At 32.9% G+C, this 25,061-nt stretch overlaps 2 protein-coding genes across 2 annotated transcripts in view; one reads left to right on the top strand and one right to left on the bottom strand.

Moving 5' to 3' along the window:
- The window catches only part of LOC133190276 (coiled-coil domain-containing protein 96-like), a 266,577-nt gene that overhangs the window by 24,438 nt on the left and 217,078 nt on the right, over nucleotides 1–25,061 (top strand). The gene's annotated exons all lie outside the window — the stretch shown is intronic.
- The window catches only part of LOC133190274 (ankyrin-2-like), a 103,559-nt gene that overhangs the window by 72,075 nt on the left and 6,423 nt on the right, over nucleotides 1–25,061 (bottom strand). The window contains exons 2-4 of the mRNA XM_061325793.1: nucleotides 4,861–4,962; nucleotides 1,268–1,366; nucleotides 771–869 (exon numbers count right to left, since the gene is read on the bottom strand). Of these exons, the coding sequence (XP_061181777.1) occupies nucleotides 771–869; nucleotides 1,268–1,366; nucleotides 4,861–4,962 (300 nt within the window). The remainder of the gene's footprint in view (nucleotides 1–770; nucleotides 870–1,267; nucleotides 1,367–4,860; nucleotides 4,963–25,061) is intronic.

The raw sequence follows: 25,061 nt of genomic DNA, 5'->3' as shown, positions 1-25,061 counted from the left end.
TATGGCAGTAAATGTACAGATTGGACTTAAATCCAACAACAGGCTTCTATTAGTACTGTAATTCTTTAATTTGTAAAATTTATATATAACATGTTAAATAAGTCTAAACAAAACAAAGGTATTGTTGGGCAACCTCAAAATTAAAAAATTCACCGTGAAAGATAAAGTATTTGACAGTTGCCACTGCTGAAATCTACAGTTTGGAAATTTACAATAAGCGGTAACAATGAGAAGTCTGCCACCTGTTACACAACAAACATGCTGAATTATTTGATATTTGTGTAGACATCTGTGTGGTTAATTTCTTGCATTGATCAACGCTAGTCTTTAACATTAAGTAATAAATATGTATTCTGTTGCCCGTATAAAGCCTGAGAAGTATGTATTTAATGTAGATCTGTATGGTATAAATAAAATACCATGCATTAAGCAGAATTTTTAGTGAGGTTAAATCTTGAAAATTTTTGCAAGGGTATTGAGATCGCAAAATATTAAATATCACTAACAATTTCCAATGTAGTAATAGCTATCTTTCTTGGCATTATAAAAGCACTAAAATTACTTCTCCCTAAAAATATACACCAATATTTATGGATAAATCACTAAATTTGCCTCTTGCTAAAATTTCCACTTATGCGGTGGTCAGTCTTTCTTTGCGATTGAGTATAAACCAGGTACTTGATAGAAAAGAGAACCAGCTATCGGTTATTTTGAACTACTAGACAATCCTAATTCTATATCTATTGTACCATTACTCTGTGGTAACTTACATGAGCTTGTACATCGTACTTTGCACCACTCTCGACCAATAGTTTGACAATATTCAGGTGTCCAGCAAGGGAGGCAATGTGTAGAGCTGTGTTTCCTTTCTGTAAAACATAAAAAAAATCACTGACACACTGACTTGTTTCCTATAACTTATTTGGAAATAAGAACATTTATATACTGCTATATTATACATTGTACATGTACCTATAAATTAACTTCTTTCACATACAGTCAAACCTCATTACTTTGAATTTAATGGAACTAAGGAAAGACTTGAGATATTAGAGAATTCAAGAAACTGAGGTAAAAATACATTTAATATAAAAATGGATGGGACTTAGAATTCACTTGAGCATGTAATGGTATTCTAGAAATCGATGTTCAAGATATCAAAGTAACAACTGTTTTATGCATTTTTAAAACAGATCTACTGAAGATGAATGAATGTTCAGTTGGCCATCTCTGATTTCTGTGCTCACCATGGCACAGCATAAATTACCTTGGTAGCCGCCTCAACATTGGCTCCTCTCTTCAGAAGTTCTTGTACAATGTCTATGTGACCTTCCTTGGAGGCCAAATGTAGTGCATTCAGTCCATTCTACAAGAAATAATTTAAGTAATTAAAAATGAAAATGTCAAACTTCATTAAACTCTAAACTAGCTTAGAAACTCTAATAATTTTAAAAACATATGTCTCTTAATTAATCAAAGAACTTTGAAATGCACCATGAACTTAATAATGTTGAGGACAAGCTATAATCTTATGCTTTAAAATTGTGTGTGTTTTGTACTATATTGTAATCATTGTTTTTTGAGCAAAAGAACAGTTGTTCTTCTTATTTCAGCAGCTTTAATAACATAAACATCAAGTATGCTACAGTACATCCCAGATATCTAGACACCTCATGCCTTTTATTACTCATTAAAACTGGAAGCTGATCTCTTCTGTAAAATAATGTTTCTTTCGATTTCTGTACAAATTATTGATCCAATTTTTCTACATCCTGCTGCAGAAGTCATTTGATTTCTTGCTGCTTACTGCATTAAGCATAAGAATGCCAGTCCTGTTGCATCGATAACTGCAGCAATGTCTTCTGCTTCATAAAATCTGCACTTTCTTTCTAGCTATGACACATCGTTCCCTCGATACTAGTTTGCCTATTGATTTTACTGGTCTGGTTACATCTGTACACTAGGTTGGCAGACTCAAAGCTAACTTTAACCTGTATACAGTTCCTATTGATCACATTATACACCGATAAAATGGAGGAAAAGGGAAAATCAATGTTATCTGATGGAATATGCAATCAAAACAATATCAGAATTCATATTCATTTTGTTCATGTCTTTATGATGTTTTGACTATCAACAAAACTATGCTTGAGCATAGAATAAGCCAGGCCATTAGTAAATTAATATATTGTAATCATAAAGAGTATGTGAGTTTACATGACGAGGTAAAATATTAGGTTGATGATAAATAGTAGGAACCTAACTGGACCAATCTCAATATAAAATAGGATCAAAATAGAGATTTTGCATATACTGTAAACATACTTATTTTAGGGGTTATCATATTTTAGTGCCATTTCGTGCCATTACTAATGTCTGCAAATTTATGTACAAGCTAATACATAATTAAAACTAAAATGTTATTCATAAAACTCACCTGTGGTAATTTATAATTGCACTAATCAGATGAGGAGGAAAATTGTGCTAAATTTTTAGTGTGCTAATTTATGCATGTTTACAGTATGTTGACTTTGCTTCTGAAAATTCTCTACAGTAAAATTACCTTCAGCAAAGAGCATACATTTCACTAAGGCATCAACTATTTACACAAGAGGCCCCAGAGCCACAAGGCTCACCTGATTCAACTTGGCCCTGCTGTTCTCTAGAACACTGGCTCCATCCCAGCCCAGTGGACCATGATTTGCTACACTTCCAGAGGATGCTTCCATATAAATATGACTAATCATGACCCTCTTGTTCTTTACAAGAATTTTTTTTAAAAGATTTTTTTTTTTTGGATTCTCTATTGTGGCCCCATTCTACCTGGACAGGAGTCAAAAATTTGAATCTAAATGACCTGACAATGCTATTGTTCATGAAAGGATGGTTTTGTAAGTTTTTCGTAATAAATTCCTTTGTAAAACTTTGTTACACTATTGTGGTCCATCCAATCCCTAGGGGACATGTTTTACTTACTTATCATAGTCTGCTATACTTTAGAAGCAGATTTTTATACATATTATTTTTCTATATATTCCAATGTAAAACTTGATCCCTTATTGTAGGGCTGGGTATCGGTTGGAAATTTTGTATTGCGATATATTGCGATATTTGGAACTATATTTCGATATGTATTGCAATATTTTGAATAACAGTTAAAATGCTCTTTTCTTCTTATTTTTTTTTAACCTCCATTATAGCAGAGTGAATAAAACTTTGATAAATACGTTGTAACAAAAAAGTTCTATTTGATTTCACTACAGCTTGGCGACGAAATGCAACCTTACAACAGAAACCTTTACCGTTTGGTAGTGTTTAGCATGACTGAAAACGATTCTGACATCTTAAAGTTCATATTTTACTTCATAAATATAAAGCGCAATCATTTTGCTGGTATATCGGTACTGGAAAAACATATCGCAATACCATATTTTTTGTTAACGAATCGCAATATACCGGAATATCGATATTATTGTGCAGCCCTACCTTATTGAGGCCCCAACCTACCCCTGGAGGCTATATTATTTAAACAAACTTGAATTTGCAATACCTGTGGATGCTTGCATAGACAGATCACTAATCATAGTCTTGCTGTTCTTGGGGAAAAGATTTTCAAACATTTTTTTCTCTATATATTCCAATGTAAAAACTTTGATCCCCTATTGGAACCCCACCCTACCCCAGGGGGGCATGATTTGAACAAACTTGATTTGCACTACTTGGGATTGCTTGCATCACTAATCATGGTCCTCTTGAGGAGTTTTTTAAACATTTTCCTACACAGTCCCATGTAAAATTTTGATCCACTATTGTGGCCTCACCCTAACCGGGGGGAAGTTGAACAACCTTGAATTTACACTTTGTCAGGAGGAAGCTTTTACGTAAGTTTCATCTTTGTTGGCCCAGTGTTTTTTAAGTAGATTTTTTATGACACCCAACCTTTTTTTGCCTTTTATTGATTACCTTCCCAATAAAGTGGCCATTGCTTGTATAAAAATGGCCCAGTGGTTCTTAAGAAGAAAAAATTGTGAAACGTTTATGACGACAATGACAGCAACAATGCAAACAACAGACAACAGAAAAATTTTGATCCAAAAATCTTGCTCGAGGCTTCGGCTCAGGTGAGCTAATAATACCTTTGGTGAACAAACAGCAAATTATATAAGTACTTGACACTGAACTGAAGAAATTTTAAATTGGCATGTTCTTATTTCATCCAGTAAAAGACACTTGAGTGGTCAATCTGACATGAGGTGCAATGGGATATAAAACCTCCACCAATATACATTCTGATTCTACCATTGTTTCTACATGGAAGCTCTAGCTGTTTACATGTAATACTAGAATCCAAGCAAGCAGAATTCTTCTCACAGCATCATTTTTGCACATTTATAAGAACAACATGGAGTCAAGTGATCAAGAAGGCAAACATTCTGCCAAAGGTTTCATATCTGAATTGATTTTCAAGTTGCCATCACAACAAGAAACCATTTTGTGCTTCTTGAACAAGAAGCAATAATAATCTGACATTGATTTGTTGTATCTAAGCATCCAAATCTATCAGGGCTTCACTTTGTTGTGATGTCTTCTGCTTGCTAGTTTACATTGGAAGCCATAAATATATCCCATTCCTATGTAAATCTGTCAAATAATAGAGCTCTGACGTCTGTCTTATAATACAAGTTATATTTAAACAAACAAGTCAGAAGATACATCACCCCAAGACTTGTAGATACAATATCTAATTCCTAAGAAAAAGAAAAGTACAGTTATATCACAGCCTTTCATTGTCATATATGACCTTCAGATTAAATAGATGACCTTGACCTCTATGATCAAACTTGGGAGGGAGAGACTTACTGGGTTGCTGGTGTTGATGTCTGTGCTTCCTTTCAGGTATTCCAGCACCTCCTGCAAATTTCCATCTCTAGCAGCTCTCAAAAAGCTTGTGTTACCATCACTCTGAAAGAAAAAAAAAATGCAACGTATGACATTTGTCAGTGATATGTTATGATAGTCCAGCAGTCCACTGTAACATCTACCTGTCTGGGCTTACTGATAAATATACTGGGTATATTACACTCAAATGTTTCAAACCAAAGGTTCCAAAAGAAGACTTGAAAAATGTTTATGGTAGAGTACAAATTACTCTGGAATCATTTTAATTTGTGGGGGGCAATGTTCATGGGCAAGCAAAATTTTACTTGTTGGTGTGGACATCATTTCATGGGTTACTCATTTATACTATAGATTTAATTAAACAATATGATTACAAAATAAACATTTGTGGGGATGTAAATTCATGGGTGAGGGGGACCCACGAAATCCATGAACATTGGTCCCTTACGAACAATGATGATCTATTAAGTTGAAAGAATTTGTATCCAGTCCTTTTGTATATATTATACAATATGTTCAAATCAATGATGATTCCACAGTACATGTATACAACATAATTTTATTATTCATAAGGAAGGGGTCAACAGAGGACATCCTTCAAACAAATATTAACCTCCAACAGAATCTGACAAAGTCAGATTTTCTTAAAATGCAAAGATATTAGTCAGTCATACTCATTTATTGTATCTATGAAAATAATTCAGGTGTTTATTGTCAAACATGTATTACCTCTTCCTCGCCGGGACTAAATAACTCAGACAACATGGTGACTATAGGTCCTGTCACCTCTTCCTCAATCAAAGACACTTCTTCAGCAATCAGCCATCCAAAATACATTATTCACTAACCCCAAACATTGACTAAAATATCCCATAATCCAAATAATGCCCTCTTTCATTACTTCTAGAAAAATTCCTCCAGATGATTAACAGAAAGCTTCCCTACAAGCTTGTAAGAGTCCTGAACTAAATGACTTTCATGATGTAGACAATGACAGAAGGTATACAGATTATATTTGCATTTATTTATATCTGAGTGGTTTGTCTCTCCTACTACTCTTTACTTATTCACTGTGAAAAGTAAGACACTGTGTGTGCCATCATAAATTATAAATATAAGGGTCATGAAACTTATTGCGAAGAAAATGAAAGTTGCTTGTCAAGCAATTCTTTACTTGAATGGAGAAACACAACATAACCCACCTGTGTTGATAAGATTATATACACTGAGCCATACATATCAACAAAAGATAATTTATTATAATCAGAGTTGTGAATACTCTACTGATTAAAAAAAAAATCAATACAAGTACAACAAAAACATCAATATATTTCTTTTCATGAAATACTCTGCAAAATCAAAAATGCTCTAGATCTCTAGAATGCATCTGTGGTTTAATAAATGCTGGTAAAAATGTATACAGTATTAACTTATTATAACCATGTGCTCTTATCATAGAACATCTAGATGTCTTCTTGCTATAACCATAACATTATCATATTGACACCATTATTATGAATGAAGTGTGTTAGAGTATAACCTTGAAAACTTGAGCCTCCATCAAATGGCAGGGGGTCCTGACAACTGGGGCAGCTGTCTTTTGCTTCTGGTGATGTCAGATCAGGCCAGATTACTATCTCACTAAAAATATGTTATCATGGCCTTTGTACAAATATATGTCTGATTTCCTGTATGAATGGGGATTATTTCAAGTGATATCATAGGACTTTTGATATTGCTTCAGGAGAAAAGACAATCAAACTTCAGGGATTTTCTCTTATTTCTCTTCTTTACATAAGTAATCATTGAATTTGATATCTGCCATGATTAAAATGAATAAATAGATCAAAAGCAATAATATGTCCATTCTTATTTTACAGTGTTTTAGCAGGGCATTAGTGTAAAACATTTTTACTCTTTGTGCACCTACTCTACTTTTTTCCTTAAATAAAGCCACCAATAAAAGATGAGAATAAACTTCAAGGCACCCTTTTTTTAAGATAAGCCAATTTTTTTTTCTAACTTTGCAATTTCAGAACATCTGGCCAAGATAGCAACTGTCAAAAAACAATCTGCAACTTCAATTGAATAAAAAAAAACATTCAACTCTTCTCCCTTACTGCATTTTAAAACTTTCAGCAAATCACATGTATTTTTTCCTGTAGTAATTTACCCAGATTACGTAACAGCGTGCAACGAACCTCTGAAGAAAAACAGAGAGAAAATTTCCAAGGTTACAAAACCGCTCACTGTATTAAGCAGTAATTTGTAAACGAATTTTTATGTTATTTTTATTCATAAAAAAAAGAAACTGCACTGACTTACCCAAGACAGTCTCCACTTTTTCAGCATAGCTCACAATTAATCCAAAAAGTTCTTATAAAGCAATTAAGGAATAATCGAGAATATCCTTGAAGTTCTTTGCAAATATCCTTGAAATCAAGCACTTAATCAGCCTATCAATGTGTATATGCATATACCAGAAGCCTCCCTTTCTTTCCTGGATAATGCAGAAATAATTTGTTATATCGGCACTAAGGCATTATACTAAGAGAGAGTTCATCACCCCTCACTGTCTTCTCTCTGGTCAAAATGGCTGGTATACAAGCAAGAACAAAAACAAAATCTGGAGAAAAGATGGGTTTCCAAGGTAATTAGGTAACTCAGCACAGACAGAAAACTTTGCTCTTGAAAAAAATCAAACACCCCAAAACTTCATGCCACCAAAAAATACTCATTCACACACACATGATGTCATAATCTTATCTATTCGTCTCGAGTTACAGCTCTTGGGGGTGGGCTCAGTTCTTGCCTCCTAAAACAACTGGGAGTCTGGAACTCATTTTACCTTAGGGAGGGCACCTCTACATACTCAATTTAATCTACAGCAACAATCAAATGATTCAATAACTATAAATAAACAGTGAGGAGGGTAAAAAAATATAGATAAACAAAACTTTCATTTTTCTCTCCCTTGTCAAATGGCAAGCTAAAAGCCACTGCTGTTTCCAGATATTGTAAACATCACAGAGGGAAGGAATGTAACACAGGCTCATTATTATCACAACAGCTTCAACAGAAGAAAAAAAAAAAGACGAAGATTGCTCCAAATTAGAGAAGGCTTCTGAACAACTTAGCTGACTACCTTTCTAATCAACAGCACCTGTTTACGATTTCTTTTCTTACCTTCCTTGCTTTCGAAATAGAATCTCCTGATACCAGCTCCATTTGGTTACTCCCCCACTTCACCACCTATAATCTTTTGTCATCATTCTCCTGTGCAGACTAGCAGTATATGGTGAGGTCTAGGCATACATTGATTTTTATGTTGGACTGTGTATTTACTATTCATAGCTTGTACTTGCTTGCAATGAGCCATTGATTACCTGATCACATTAGGAAATCACCAAACCAGAGGCCAGCTTCCGAAACCACCAATTACGAATACGTCCATAAATTATGAGGAATAGCGCAACTCTTTAAATAACCCCTTGTAAAAAGGATTCCTTCTTACCATGTATTACAATGATGGTTTTTTTTCTACAGAAAAAATCAAATAAATCTAGTCATTTAGCTAACATATTATCTTGTGTCCTTTTATGAGAAAATAAGACACATTCTTTAAAATCTCCATCTCAATTTATGATGACTTTCCAGAATGGTTTCAATATTTAGACTCGATCAACATATGCCTAAAAATACCAAAACCAAAGATTTTTTTTAATCTTACCTTGCCAAATTGTTTCACCATCTTTATACTATTTCATCAGGACACCTCTCCATCAACTCAACATAAGAGATGTGCACACTTTGTGCCCACAATGCTACAGATTTTTCTGCGGGATTCTGAGAAATGTGCTGTGTGAGTATCAGTGACAATTCCTATTACTCAGTACACAGAATGCAGATCTTATCAAGGTATCCTGACTTTCTGGCAAAACTGCTATAGGAGGAGAATGCAGTACTATATATTTTCTGTCCACCTGCTTGTCAAGGTGAGATTAGTGAACTACATTTAGAGCCTAATTAAACCAAGAGACCACATTTGAAATGTAAGGTAAAAAACATTGAGATCACAGTTTTATGTTCTTTGACCATTAGGTATTGATCCGCTAAGATCTTGGGCTAAAGTCGCATCACCACACAATACAACTTTCTAATTTCTTAGAGATCAAAGATATTATCATGATGCACTGACAAACTTCAAAACACATGAGCTACACTTGAACTAGAAATGTTACATTAATTAGCTAATTAAGGCAGTAAAGCATTGGATGACTCATTTTCAAGGTAAAGAAAAAAGATGCTCTCAGATGAGGTACAAAATAAAAAAAAATCAATAGATTTTTAATAAACCTTTGCTTGTGTCACGCCCGTGTAGGGAGACAAGGACAATGCATTCAAAATTCATACTCTTATTATTACAATGATCATGGTGAATGAAATGTGATTTTTCTCTTTCTACATGCATTACAAGCACACTAATACACATATGGTGAATAGTCTTATAAATTTCCATTTTTGTATAATATATTATAATCTGAACTTGAATTTTTCAATGAGTCATACAATGCTAACATACATACACAAATAAGGGAATTTTTATTGACATTTATATATTACTTATGAATGTGTGTGAATTTTACAAGAACAAACTATGCAGAGATATTTTTTCAACTTTTAAAAATTAACACATAGGAAAGAAAAAAATATCATCTTAAACATGATGATTAATTCTAATTTTCCATTGAAAATTCTTAAAGCATATAATAATTACCAGATTTAACCTTAAGGTCAAGATCTAGTAAATGACTTTAGACCGTCTTTTCAGTGCTAGATCCATTATGACGTCATAATCAATTTAAACTTTCCTTTTCACGTACTTTACAGCTCCAACAGAATTATGTAGAAAATAAAGTATTTTCATGGCATTCAGTTTGAAATTATGTGAAAAGTAATCCCGATACCTATATTCAATTTTACATTATTTTAAAGAAGAGGCTAAGAACATACAAATTACTGTTTTCTGAGAGACTGTAGGCAATCTGAATACATTTCCTTCGTCTGATATGGAAAAAACTCCCATATTCGTGACTGGCTTTCTTAATTTTTCATTGAAAATGACAGTTTACAAGATGGTTTTTCGTCTCGTTTTCTTGCAAATTATGCCCCGATACACCTTATTTGACCGAGCTATAGTTATAAAGCATCATAAAAGGAATTTATTTCTCAAGTTTGAGAAATTAATTGAAAGGGAATAGATTTTGATGCAAAGTATCGATATATACATGTAGTTTCATCTTAATCAAAGAAAAAAAAATTTAGAGAAATCAGTTTAACAGCATTTGGCAATTATTTTATTAAAAATCAACATTGTTTTATTTACATAATTTATATAAATGACTAATTACTAGATGAACTAAACTATAATATACATCACAGTGTAGATGAGCTTCTTAAGGGTACTTATTTGAGCCAGAGGCTGTACTGTTTTTAACCAATCAATACAATTAAATATGCTTACCAAAAAAAAAAAAAAAGAAAATCCTTATATGGAAATATTTTTGGAATATGTATAAAATCAGATGTTTTAAATGACAAAACATTTTATAGCTTTATCAAATTTCAAACTGTCCAAAAACTTCCATGTAAAACTCACCATTCTTGGTTTAGCATCACTCATTTTGCCAACCCATATCCAAACACCACACCATAAATGTTCAGAGAAATGCGAAAACTTGCCGCATTTCACCCTGCCTTCTGATTGGTTGAAAATGAGAGAATGTCTGCTGCAGCAACAGTTTTCATGAATAAATCATCAATCAAAGATAACCTATTGGGCAATTTGAATCAATATCCTGGACCATACAACCATACAGAAGTGTGCAGCCCTACAACATGAATTCAATGCCCTGAACCAAGAAAAATTAAAGGGCATTGCTTTCTAAGCAACAACTCTCCTTTTTTGGTTAATTTCAGGAAAAGGGATTGTTGATCAATTCCCAAAGATTCATCAGCCAAAAAAAACCCTATTAGAGATGCAGAAAGAGAAAAATCAATATTAAGGCAAGCCAGGTATTGATTTCTATAGGACAGCTGTGAAGCAGGGAGTAGAAAAATGTGTGAAATAGCAGCAGGTAGTTAGAGAAGGGCCATGAAATAAAGGTGACCTGCCCTAATGACAATAACCTATTTCTTTCTTACAAGATACAGGGTTATTCAAAGTTTTTGATAATAACCACAAAAAAAACCTGCTCAAAAGCTTACCACAAAACATTCAGACTGATTAACTGGTTAGTCATATCAAAATGCACTTCCTTTTTAATTTACTTTCTATTTTTCTTTTTTATTCAGTCATACAAAAACACACCAAAAATTCTTTTTCTTATTCATTGACCTCTATGTCCATTTACTAACATTTCATTTACTGTGAACTTGACAGTCAAAAGGTCAAAGCTGTGATAGGAGCAAATTAAGCTGTGGACACTATTTTCATGAGTTAACTTTTCAGTCTCAATAACTTTTTCAAGAGCTATATTAAATTGGCCAAACATTAATCGATTCAAGGGTCAAAAGTCAAAGATCAAAGACAGAGACAATGTAAATATCTTCATTTGATGGTTCAGTTTTAGATTCTACAGAGATGTATGCCATAGGGAGGGAGATGCCAATTGATACCACAGCTAAGGACACCTAAAGGTACTGTGATTGAGCTCACAAAATAATACCCCCCACTGCATTTTTTTTTTAAATGCCCAATCACAATTTCGTAAATGTGACCTTCAGCTTGCCAAAATGACCTTGTTAAAAAAAAAGACACATCCTCTGGTCATATTAGTTATGTGAGTGAAATCTGGAATCCAATGTTTACCCACTAAAAAAATTTTGGACCTGACATGAGTTTTCTACTTTTTCTGCTACTGACTTTGAACTTGCCACATTGACCTAGGGTCAAGATTATGACATATTTTTGGCTCACAAATAATCTTTCTTTGATGTTTCAACTTCCAACAAAAATTCTATACTTTTTCTGCCAGTGATATTGAACTTGCTGATATGACTTTGGGTCATTGTCATGACAGACCTTTAACACATAAGTAATATTTGTGTGAAGTACGAACTTCCAATGTTTATCCATTAAAATGTTACAGACCAGACACTTTTTCTGCCAATGTCCTTGAACTTGCCTAATGATCTTGGGTAAGATCATAATGCACCCTTAAGTCATAAGTAATCTTTGTGTCAAACATCAACCTTCAATTAGCCTCCATTTGAGAATTACTGAGAGGACGCAAATAAAACTTTTCTGCCAATGACCTTAAATTTGCTGGAAATACCTTGAGTCATGAGATATACATGCCTTCAGATCATATGCAATATTTGTGGTAAGTATAAGCCTCTAATGTTCTCCATTTTAAGATATGGTCAGGACAGGAATTAAACGTCTTACTGTAAGTGACTTGATCAAATGACCTTAGGTCAAGGTCATGACTTACCTTCAACTTTCAATGGTTCTCCACAAAGAAGTTGTAGATCATAAAAATCATTATAACTTTTCTGCCAGTGATCTTGAACATGTCAGAATAACTTTGGGTCAAGGTCAAGACACACCCTCAGGTCTTCAACAATCTTTTTTGAAGTATGAGCTACCAAAGATTCGCAATTACAAAGCTATAGTGCCCACAAGATTGCATGGACAGTCAAACACTGTGCTGGAAAAGATGATTCCAACATCCCACACCAAATTTCATTTGTGGAAAATATAATGATTTGTAATTTTAAAATTGTGAAAATCGTATCAATTCAATGAGTTCGAAATTGTGGTCTTTGAAGGAAAAGAATAATCATTTATTTTATTTGGTTTTTATAATAATGATGACCAACATAGAAAATTCTTGTATAAACAGCAAATCACTGGAAATGTAAAATGTACTTTCTTTAACAAAATCTTTATCAAAATCCACAAACAATAAAATTAATTATCGGCTTTCTCACCTTACAATATTGACCTGTAAAAACATTCATTACCACTATATAGTCATTCATCATAACCATTGAACACCTAGCTCAAGATGACATTCATTTTCACCTTAATATAGATGAGGTTGGTGTCTTAGTTGTCTATTTTTCATAGTTGTATCACAACTATCAAGTCTAAGAGGGAAGTGTCAATGATTTTAGGTGACTAATAGACTATGAGATCAAGGAAAAGTTCACTAACTGCAGTGTATATGAGAGAGCAAGAGCATTAACTAGTCCAAGATGAAAACCATCCACTTGTCTTGGATGGAAAATCCATATACAACAAAGCTTGCATTTTTAAACTTCTTGGTGCAGTACCATCTTATCAAAAATTATTTACCCTCTTGTGTTCATTATTTTAATGGATATTTGATCCCATGTTTCATGTATATATATAGTTGGGAAAATGAATTATGATAAAATTCCAAAATATTTAGAAGTTTGACATTGCCATCAAACAGGAAACAAATTTAGGTTCCAAAAAAGTTTTGTGGAAGGACAGAGAATTCATCATCCCAGGTTTCCCCTCCTCCAAAAATTGAAAATCATTTCTAAAAATTGTATATTTCCCATTTCTTTCTCAGATGATATCACGTATATAAATCAGCTAGACCCCTATCTGTCATCCTCTCTAATCTTTTACTTCCCCATGTAGTCATCTTAATTTCAAATATCCTTATGCAAGATTCTAAGGAATGAGAGACCATCTAGGAGATTTGAAGATGTAATAAGTTGTTGGTCTTTTTTCATCCTATTGGACATGATGTAAAATCCATTCATTAAGAAAAAATACATGTACTGAGTTTGATGTTTAAAGACCAACAACATATGCACCCCATTTGAATTTACCTGGCCTCTGCACCCATATCAATCAAGAGAATTAAGTTACGGGATTGTGTGCTAGAAATGAATGCTTACTGCATATATACAAGCTCAACAAGGAAGCTGTATCAATAAGAAAATTTATGACTTGATGAAACATATATGTAAGTACCGTATATACTCGCCTATAAGTCGGTTTTTAGGGAGTTAATCTTTGGTCCAAAACTATTTATCCAACTTATAAGCGAGTTATAAAATGATTGGTATTTTAGTGGGTCAATCCCTATAAATGAAGCTTAAAAAATACAACCAACTTATAGGCAGACCGACTTATAGGCGAGTATATACGGTACATGTAAAACGTAAAATCATTATTATCTAATAAAAAATAGATGATAATAAATCATACTTTAGATAATAACATTTTTTGAAAGTAAATTTCAATTCACAGTATAATTGATAATCATGGATCGTTAAAACATAATTTTCGAGTATGTTGATTTTAAACTAAACTGAAAGTGCAAACCCTTGTTGGAAACACCATATAATTATACTTTCTCACGTATGTAAATATATATAATTTCATTTGATGGATAATTTCTACTCATCACTTCTCTTTCAGACATTGAGACAAAAAATATAGTAAACCTACATCAAAAGAGAAATTAGCAGCTATAACGGCTCTATTTGCTGTAACGGTTGGGGTTGGGTCAAAAGGTAGGATTTTTGATTCAGTAACCACTTCACAGGGCTAGAAATAATTATTTTTGTTTACTGGTCACTCGGCTATCGCCTTAAATTTTTACTGGTCAGCTTAGTACTTTCACTGTCCCACTGGACCGATAGATTTTAAAAAGACTGGCCCAAAACCATAATAATAATAGTAATATTTTTTTTTATATTGTGATACTTAGAAGTACAATTAAACAAAAGAAGAAACAGCAGCACTTGGGACACACAACCCTGTCAAGTTAACTAGCCTGACCGTGAATGAATTTTATTATGCATAATAAAATGCTGACCGAAAGGGCACATGCCCTCTGCAATGTACTAGCCCAGATTGAAAATTCACTGGCCCCAGACCAGCGGGCCATCAATTATTTCGAGCCCTAGCTGCTTCATCTAGACCAGTTATGGAGGAAACCTTCAGAACTGATAGTTTTTACAGACGAGTCATAGATGAATCTGTTGGCCAGAGAATTTATCCTTCGGCACCCTTACAAAAAAATAAATGCATAGCTTCTGATAGTTACAGCCTCTAATCATGACAAATTATAGTAATAAATTTTATGGTGAAATCTTACATTCTTTTACAATTTTCATTCAATGAATGAGTGAAGGGAGGAAACTCATCTTGGGTTTTCTTTCCATAAAATGTGCCAGAAAAATAAAGGAGTTATTTCTCTTGGTATGAAAGGTATTAATTGAAATCAACAGTGCTTTAGGAAAGTTTTCAGAAATACAGTGATAGACTGGCATAAGTTAATGCAATACATTATGGTCCAGACATTGCCAATATCAAATTGTTTTATAAAAGGTCCATATGTCAAGTACAATGATAGATCTATATTTTCTCTGAATAGTATATCATTATTGATCATACACAAGGGCATACCACATCAAATTTGCACTGTATACACATCAAAATGTTAAATGTTGGTTTCAAAACTAATAAAAATATACACATGGGTAAACATATAGCAAAACTTATCTGAACCAGTTATCAATGGTTCTCAGAAATTTCACCATAATCAGTCAACATTTTTTAGAAACATTATATCTGACTAGAGTAATAGTTGGGCCTAAAACATTTTGCCTCAATGCTTAACATGCCAATTGCAAAATCAGGATTGAGCAAGCTTTTAATGTATAGAATATAATGGGTAGTTTCAGTGGTTGTCCATTTTTTGCAGAAACTTGAGTTAATGTATGTTCTATTTAAATATTAAAATCTTTAACTTTTGGTATTGCAAATTAGAATTGCAAAAATTAACAGCAAAAAAATTAATTTTTACCTTTCATTTAATGATCAAATTGTCAAATATTTGAACAAAGTAATTACTTACTGACTAGTATACTATCAAATGGACCATTTTTCCAACATAAAAGGAAGGGGGGGGGGATCATATCAAAAAATTTACACCTTTACAAAAATCTACCCAGTTTTGAACTACAAAGAATTATTACAATGTATAACCCTTACCACCCCTTCTCCCACATGCACCCCCCCCCCAAAAAAAATAAGCATAATATTTTATTGTTTGTACTACTTCCCAGAGTGGAGCCATTTTTTATTCTTATCTAAGAAATGGAACATTTTCTACCTTGACTAAATATAATTTCCCTATCAAATGAGAAGACGTCTTTTCAAATACATCACAATTTTTTAAGCAAGCACGCAAAGACTAAACAAACTGAGAGATTCTAGCATGTATGCACTGTTTGCAATAAAAAAAGAGTTGCTGGTTTCATCTGCAGACGACAGACTACTAAATGTAAATTACGCATGAAATCTCACTGCCACATCCTCTCCCCATCTATTCCCACTATTGACAAATGTATCCTAAACATGGACAGAATTTTTAAATGCGTAGACATCATGACAATATTCAGCCCTGGAGAATTGCGAGGGATCAATGACATTATGACTTTTGTCAGGACTAAAGAATGTCGGATGTAGACACATATAAAATACCGCCACACGACCCTTTAACTGCCCTAGTTAATCAATAGACACACATTAATCAAGACACAAATTAGGGTAGGAGTTTTAAAGTGGTATTAATAGTCACAAAAAAAGCAAAATAAATCAATGAATCAATCTGATTTTTACTTTTGCCTTTCTGCAGTATATGAATCAGCTTCCAAATAAGCTCTGATACTATCATGTGTAATATGGTCTTATTATCAGAGTGATAAATAAGTTATTATCTGCATGCCATAATTTACAGGCATATTATACTGTTTCTAAGGAAACAATGTCATTTCTATTGCACTGGGCAAATAAATTCTTATTTCAAAAATTGCAAAACAATTTAAACTGTCACCCATCACATTTCTCTGTGTAAACTGTAAAAAAATCAATACCAAATAAATTCCCTGAGGGGGGAGAATATGAACACTTCCTATAAGTTACATCATTTGAAATAATCATGATTCCTTCACAATGACTCTGAATTCTTCGGGAAAAAAAGTAATCCATATTTGTAAATGGATGATGAGGCAACTGCGATCTGTTTTAAGGCTGCATCATTTATCTTAGCCTGTCAGCAACACTATTAAAACATCAGCGAATCAAGAACTTTTTGGCTAGATATTGTGGGTTTAATCTAATGCTTTTCATTTATTTGAGGTTATATACATTGTCTGAATTTTCTTTATTGCAAAACTACAATTTGACTGCAGTATAATTAATGTATTGACAATCAAATGATTTAGTTGATTACAATTTGGATTATAATTAACAACTTTTTAACAATAAATATCATATAATTAACCCACCTGACTGATGACAAAAAGTTCTGTTATAATTCATCAAATTTTAGTCTTATAACCTCAATTAAATAAATGGATGGTTTCCCTATTTCAATTCATGTGTTTATAATATGTCATGGTTAAGGTATATATACACTTGCATATGAAAAATATGTTTGTTACAAATCCTTACATTTTAAAATGTTGCTTGACAACTATAGAGAAAATACACAGCATTCTTATTTTATTCTCAAGTAATTGCATTCTCTGTATTCTTACATATCATCCATGCATGATATTTGTATTAGATATATTTCCCCAGTTATTGTACCTTGTGTAGAGTTTATAGTTTTTTTAAAAGAACTTTTCGTTTTGCCCTCACATTCTTTAATTTTACATTCCCCTATGCATTCATTACATAGCATACTTTTGAAATACCTCAGATTTTTTAGCCAATGCAGTTTTAAAAAAACAAACTAGAAGGTATTTCATTCCCTTATCAATTGAGAGATGGGGAAAAAAACTGAAGGTTTTTTCTTTCTAAATAACTCAGTTTTAAGGTTTTTTTTTTAAATTAACTTCAATCCCCCCCCCCCCAAAAAAAAATTCTTAAACTGTAATCAATTATGAAATTTCAAATGTGACATCCCTGCCCTTTCTTAAATGTGTGCATTCTTTAAGTATTAATTAACGCATAAAGTATTAATTAACACATTATAGATGAACCAATGTGGTAAAATTATATACTTAAAAATACAACATATATTTTCTTTTATTTACCAGAGTTGATGTACCACATCAACTTTTCCATTCCATGTTATCTTTCTTTCATAAGAAATTGGTAAATATTTATTTAATGAGTGCATCAGTGAAATTTCAAAGCTGAAATGCATCAAACGTTGATAAATAATCCATCATGGAGAGTATTTTTTTATTAGACAACATTTTCTGTTAATGAATGACATAAGCTGTGCTGTCTGCCTAACACAAGCATAACTTAATTTTGAACTTCCTGAATCCATTTCTAACACATTTCCTAATTATAATTTGATCCTTAAAGTTACCTTCCATTGCCAAATTTGAAATTCATTGGATAACAACTTTTAAAAGAGTAAGCAACAAATTACTTATTAAACTGTGATTGGCACATTTTAAAACTACACTTAATTACTTTCTTTTTAATGAAAATTTTCACTTCACTATTGTAATAAAACTTCTATGTTCTCTTTCTGCACAGATAGTCAGATACTGAATTTCACATTAAAAAATACTGCAATTGGAGAAAAATGAACTAAAAATCACTAAACTCTTCATGCATGTGGCCAATCATTTGTCAATTCATAACCTATGCATAATAACATCAACTATTTTAACTTGTGTACCTCTTTGTGATGATGGTGGTGACGGTCATGTGATACATCAGATGACCGCCGGCGGTGGTACAGGTGTGGTGGTGGTTGAAGATGGCCATCAATGTGAGAGCATGGCAGATCTCTGAATTCAACATGTGCTGAAAGACGCCGAGGCATGTTTCGAAATTCCACATGATGTGAAGAAGTTGACAGTCTCCGTGTTGACAACTGATGATCCAAAACAAAGTTTGTTGAAGCAGACGTAAAAAAATTCGCCATGTCTTCAGTTCAGGTCCTTAACTTGATTACTGCAACATCCCCAATCGTTTTTCAGTGTTAGTTTGGACTGCCGTCTTCCAAGAAGTTTAATTGGTAAAAAATCTGCCCATCACCGGGGTAATGAATAAACATTCTTTCAAAATACTTGACACGTCTGACACAATATAATCCCTGCATATCAAGCTCTTAAAAGCCAATATTTCCTCAATGTCAGACTTCGTTTCTTTCACTTCACCATCTCAGAAAACAGAAATGCGAAATCCCTTACTTTGCTGCAGCACAGAAAATATCAGCTGTTCTGATTTCCATGGAGTGACAGAACAAAATTCTATAATTCAAAACTCTGGTGACCACAATTGCGTTAACAGTTTATTAAGTCTGCTGATCCCATTTCAAAGGGTGAAGCTGAGGCATAATGCAGGAAATCAGAACCCAGGATCCCAATGCCTTAATCATATGATCAATTTATAAAGGCAACCTCAAAACTAGCTCCACATGAAAAAAAAGCACTTTTCTGCTTGTTCATTGTTTTAGAACAACAAAAAACAAATGAGAGAACTTGTTACAAGTCAGAAAATTGCCGAGGATTTAAGCATGAAAAGAAGAAAAAAAAATCTATCACAGTAATAGATCCCTTGCTGAGTGGTGCTAGCAATAGTGTGTCCCTCGTTAGTTCACCACAGACCCCCGGCACTCCAGCATCTCCGTACATATTGACTTAAATGTGATAGTGTCCCCGATCAATGTGACAGGTTTCAAATGACGGTCTCTTTGACATGTCCAAGAGGAAAAAAAATCAATGTTGTAATATTTTCCCGATCATTTAAATTAATACAATGATCATTAATAATTTACATTCTAAACACCATTGCAGAATTTATTTGAATTATGCAGGATAATCATATGCTTCTTCTCACTGTGAAATTCGTAAATATGATCGCTACTGGAACATTCTCTCTATCTATACGAAATGAAGCATTCCACTTAATCAGATTTACAAATTATAAGCTTTCTACAGAAATTAACGCTGTGATCCTTGAGGTGTTGAGCAGCAGTACATTGCATACCGCTGATTCTGAAAAACGGTGAGAGAAAAATGTTTGGCAGTTAACTAAAAACAGGGTCTGATCATTTAAAGAGGAATAATTACAACTGCCAAGAAACCATGCAGATCAATTAATACTTGTCATGTCTATGTGTCTTGCTACTAAAAAAGTTTCTCATTTATTTCAAACATTTATACATTTATGATATGTTTCATGCAATACTTTTTAAAAATATGCTGAGGCTTTTAATGGAATTTTTCACACACTGCCAGGATAAAAGTGGTCAAGTATTAATAAGAGCATTTTTCTGATACATGTATTTTGTTGCTGTGGTTCAAAAACCTTCCTCATATTACTTATAATTTTCAGGCATATTTCACAAAACAATCAGAACAAATAATACACCTCAAATTCATGGAAGCCACTTTGTAAGTTTTTAACTTGTCAGTTTATAAGGATAAAAGTATATGGATTTTTACAAAAATTTAACCAGATATGGTTTTAATGGGGCTAGGACACAGATTTGAAGTTAATATTTTCTAAAATTTTCTGTCTAATAATAAATATAATAATATAAATATAATAAAAACATGTTCAGAAACTTCTTTTATCTGGAAATTATTAAAACTACAAATTTCGGGACACATTTGATTGACACATATACTTGCACTTTAACGAAGTAAACTTTATCCTTAATACTTAAAAAAAGTAGAAATTTTGTTGTGTATTAATGAAAAATAAGATGTATGCAAAAATTTGTATAAATTTAATATATATATAGAAAATGACATAAAGTCACAAATGTATGTGTACATAAATTTGCGTATTCAAAATTTTAGCGCAATCACTGGGTATGGAGTTGTTGGTGAAATCATGAATTAGCCCTATACATGTCCGTGCCGTATTTTGTATGTATTAACGATTTCTTAGTGGTATTCATGAATTAGCGCATCGTTGTCTGTGCCAAAGCCGCTAAAATATGAAGCCCGCTTTATTAAGTACACATACAGTATTTGAACACAAAAGAAATCAATCTTGATTTCTTTTCTTTTTTTTTTTTTATATATTTTTGAAGTCTATTATTCAAGTCATTTCTATTCAAAATCAGTCAAAAAATATTGATCATTCCATGCATCAAACCTTTTGTTTGTGTGATGTATTCTTAACTGTAATTTGATGGTATTTATGGACTCCGAGGTTTATCTAGTTATGATTTTTAAAATTTTAATGACCTATTAGATTTGAGTATTTTACAGAAAAGTATGATCAGAAAATATTTCCAACTCATATGAGTTCTTTGAATCATATGAGCTTTGGGAAACATGGATATTTAGTTACCAGAGATCTTTGTTAAATACTTTTCCTAGATGGCAGTTCTCTTGAGATTTTTTTCTGAACGGGACCATTACCTTGATCTGTTTAAATAAGCTACAAGAACACAAAGCTGTTAGACTCTCTGAACATGCTGCTTATAGTTCATCAGTCTCAAATCAAAATTATAGATTTTCACATCACCATTACTAACCCCTAGTCTACAGCAAATGAAACGAGGAGGATTAAGTTCCGTCAAACACTGCAAAAAGTCGGATACTTTCTTTTGATGGCTCTAGGGCCTTTCATATCACGGGAGATGATTGTAATACATGACTTAGGGGGACAGTCTCAATCATTAAATCTATCATACGATTCATGGATCCATGCTCAAATCCAAATTTGTTTCAAGGCTAAATGCAATACTAAACCAGTATTTATTGTTAAGCAAAAAAAAAAAAAAAGTGACATATAATTGGGGATAGAATTCTCCCACATCAAACGAAATTGTTGATGGAGAAAAAAAAAATCTATTTTTTATCAGTTATTTTTCAGCTCCTTTTACAGAAGTGTCCAGATTGGGCTACAATCTTACAATAGGCATTTAATGAACACATTAAACTGCAGTGTCCGCATCTTCTTCTCACTACAATGCCTTCTGGGAATTTACAAATCGATTCAATACAGAAACATTACAGAAGATTACTTTTTAAGAAAGGCTGTTATAAAGACATTTTGGAGCATGCTGTGCAATAAAAAAAAGGTTAGACAGTAAAATTAACATTTTGTTATCACAATAAATAAATGTGCCAACATCTATTCTACAGTGTCTTTTCATACCAATATCCCTGTGGGGATGAAAAGACGCAAAACTCTTCAGCCATGGTAAAACCACTGACAATTTTACCACATACATGCAACTTCAAAACCACAGCCATTACTAATGTGACAGTGTTTTCAGGCCTGTAGGAAGCCATTTCACTTTGAGGGGGGCACAATCATACATTTTCAGTTGGGGGGGGGCACTATAATCTACCAAAATTCCTTGACAAGCAAAGGAAAAAAAAAGGTTATCAGATATTATTATTGAGGGGGCACAAGCATATAGTAGCTATGCTTTCTATAGTATTCTATATATCGGCAAAATTATTATATGAAACAATATAAATTTGGAGCAGAGCTCAAAATTTACAGGTGGGATCAGGTGCCGTTGAGGAGTGAGCATCCCCTGCCAACTGCCATGTGCTCCTTTTCATGATCAAAAAAAAAAAAAAAAAACCAGAAAAATCCATAGACAGTTCAGTGTATAAATAATGGCCTAACAATTAGTATGAAAAACGTCATTCAGCATTTGACTCAATGTTAGGTTGTATGTGTTGACAAGGTCATTGTATTGACCATAAAACTTGCGAAAATGATGACTTCAAATGAGACTGTTGATATCCTTGTTTCATCAACTTGTTCGTCAATAGCTTACCTCATTTTAGAAATTGTTCATACGTAGAGCATGCTCTTCCATATCAAATCAACTGAGAGACATAAACCCCATATGCAGGTGATAAGGGTATCCCAATGGTTATGTCAATAATTTCAATCCGTAACCTTTGACCTTTGATGAATTACCCCCAAATCTATAAATAGCTTCTTTTAACTATTCTCCATCTAATCTATATCATATAGTATGATATTTACATATTACAAAATGAGAAAGTTATTGCATCACAATATTACATCAATAATCTTGACCTTTGATCTTGACCCCAAATTTATAGATATTTTCCTCTAAGCATTATTTAACTAATTATTACATATGAAACCTGAATGGTTTCAAATACGGAAAAACATCCAAACTAATTTTTTTAAATGTATTGCTTTTCTGTTAATTTTGGTTTTATTATTTTTCTTTTGTTTGCTTATTTTCATGTTTTGTTGTCCAAGCTAAAGCATCATCATGATCATATCAATAATCCCTAGCTTTGGCCTTGATCTTTGACCAAGTGATTAAATTCTTCTTTGTCTATCCATCACCTCTCCACCCATGTGTAAGTATGAATTCTGTTGGCTATCATATAAATGTGAAATGTTAAATTTAACTATAAGTTCACTTCTGACCTTGACCTTTGACCAAGTGATAAAAAAATAACCATCCTCAACCTTATTAGTGAATATGAAGTCTGTAGAAAGAAAAGTACTCCAGTTATTTCATCAATAAAAGTTGGTATTGAACAGGCAGATAAATGAACTCCTTGGTTACTATGTAGGGCACCCATATTTTGATGTGGGGCGCTAACTACATATTTGAATTTAGAATACAATGATCAGAGTGGGTCATCCTCCTCAACAATATTTTTTTTACTAACTTCAAGGTCAAAGGTCAAGGTAAGGTCAGCTTAAATATATTCTGATTTAACCAACTGTGAGGTCAGAAGAAAAAGAGGAAAAGATGTCATTTCAACAAAGATATTTGTTTTTAACTTCAAGGCCAAAGTCAACAACAATAGCATATTTCTAGCAACTCATTCTGATTTATAAAACTATTAGTCAACCACAGCAGAGCCAATCAAACAGCTAAACAAACTTGTTTTGTTAACAGACAAAGACACAGGCATCAACAATCCATAGACCTGGATTTTGTTTTACAATGTAGATGTTCAAGGTTTATCAAAATGCACTTTTACTAACCAGCTTAAAACCACCTTTAGGGATGAGTTATGTAAAATTTGCATTTCTGGTGGTGAGATTTTTAATCATGATCAGCGTTCTCCACATTTGAAAATTTAACCATGGAGGAAGCTGGGCGAAGGTGAAATGTGACTGAAAACACGAATGTGTATATTAGACTTCCTAACCTTCATTAATCAATGATTGGTTTCACAAAACCTAACCACTGCAACACAAAAAGTTGAAATAACCAATAATTTTTAAAGCTAAAAAATAAAAAAAGATTATGTATCTTACTTTAGAAATGTGTACAAAAATTGGCCCAAAACTATAGGAACATTTTGAAGGAATTTCAAAAAAAATTTCAGTGATAGAGTAACCATGGCAACATTATTCAAAAACTGATATACAGAATTGATGTTGCCTGTTGTATGAATTTTATTTAAATATGACTAAAACTGATAAATGGGTAGTAAAACCCCTTATGGAGAACCCTGCATGATCATCGTACAAACAGTTTATACATCATATCTAGGAATAAGGAAAACTTTGTATACGCTAAAGTTATCCCCATTTTGGTGCCTGGATCCTGGAGCCATGATTCTTGGATATCATAAATTCAATAAACTGGCTCTTTGCTCATCACCATAACAAATAAAGTTGTCTACTAGATGTCCATGGTAAAAACAAGCAAAATCTTTCTTTCCTGTAATATGCTTAAGCAAGAGGCCAATGAATCTTAAGATTTCCTAAATATATAATTTATCTAACAGCTCACATATTTCTCTATTACAAATTTATGTCCTACACAAAATATGTTATCCTTATCTCTCAGCAAAATTGTCCCTGCTAAGAGATCCTTGATTCAGGTGTAAGAATTTTATGCTTGTCCAAAAATTCTGTAGAAGATAAAATGTTCAAAAAGTTTATGGACAGGAAGGGGAATTGAACTCTAATCACAATTTTTAAAAAAAAAATTGAAGACCAAAAAATATCAATCACAGACTTTTTCTATAAGTATTTTCAACAACAATTTTTGTCGAAGTATAAAAAACACACACCAAATGGATAGTAGTCTTACAATCTGATAGTTTTTTTTCTTTAGCAGTCACCATTGTCAGAGGTATTGACATAGCTGCAAATAGCAGCTAGTGTTTCTTTAATTAGAGAATGGCCTCTGAATGGTGGAATAGCC

Source organism: Saccostrea echinata, unplaced genomic scaffold, assembly GCF_033153115.1.
Source record: "Saccostrea echinata isolate AGI-Se365-2 ecotype Australia unplaced genomic scaffold, CSIRO_AGI_Sech_v1 ptg000022l, whole genome shotgun sequence".
NCBI classification, from domain to species: Eukaryota; Metazoa; Mollusca; class Bivalvia; order Ostreida; family Ostreidae; genus Saccostrea; species Saccostrea echinata.
The sequence above is the reverse complement of the archived record's forward strand: the minus strand, read 5'-3'. Positions and strand labels throughout refer to the sequence as shown.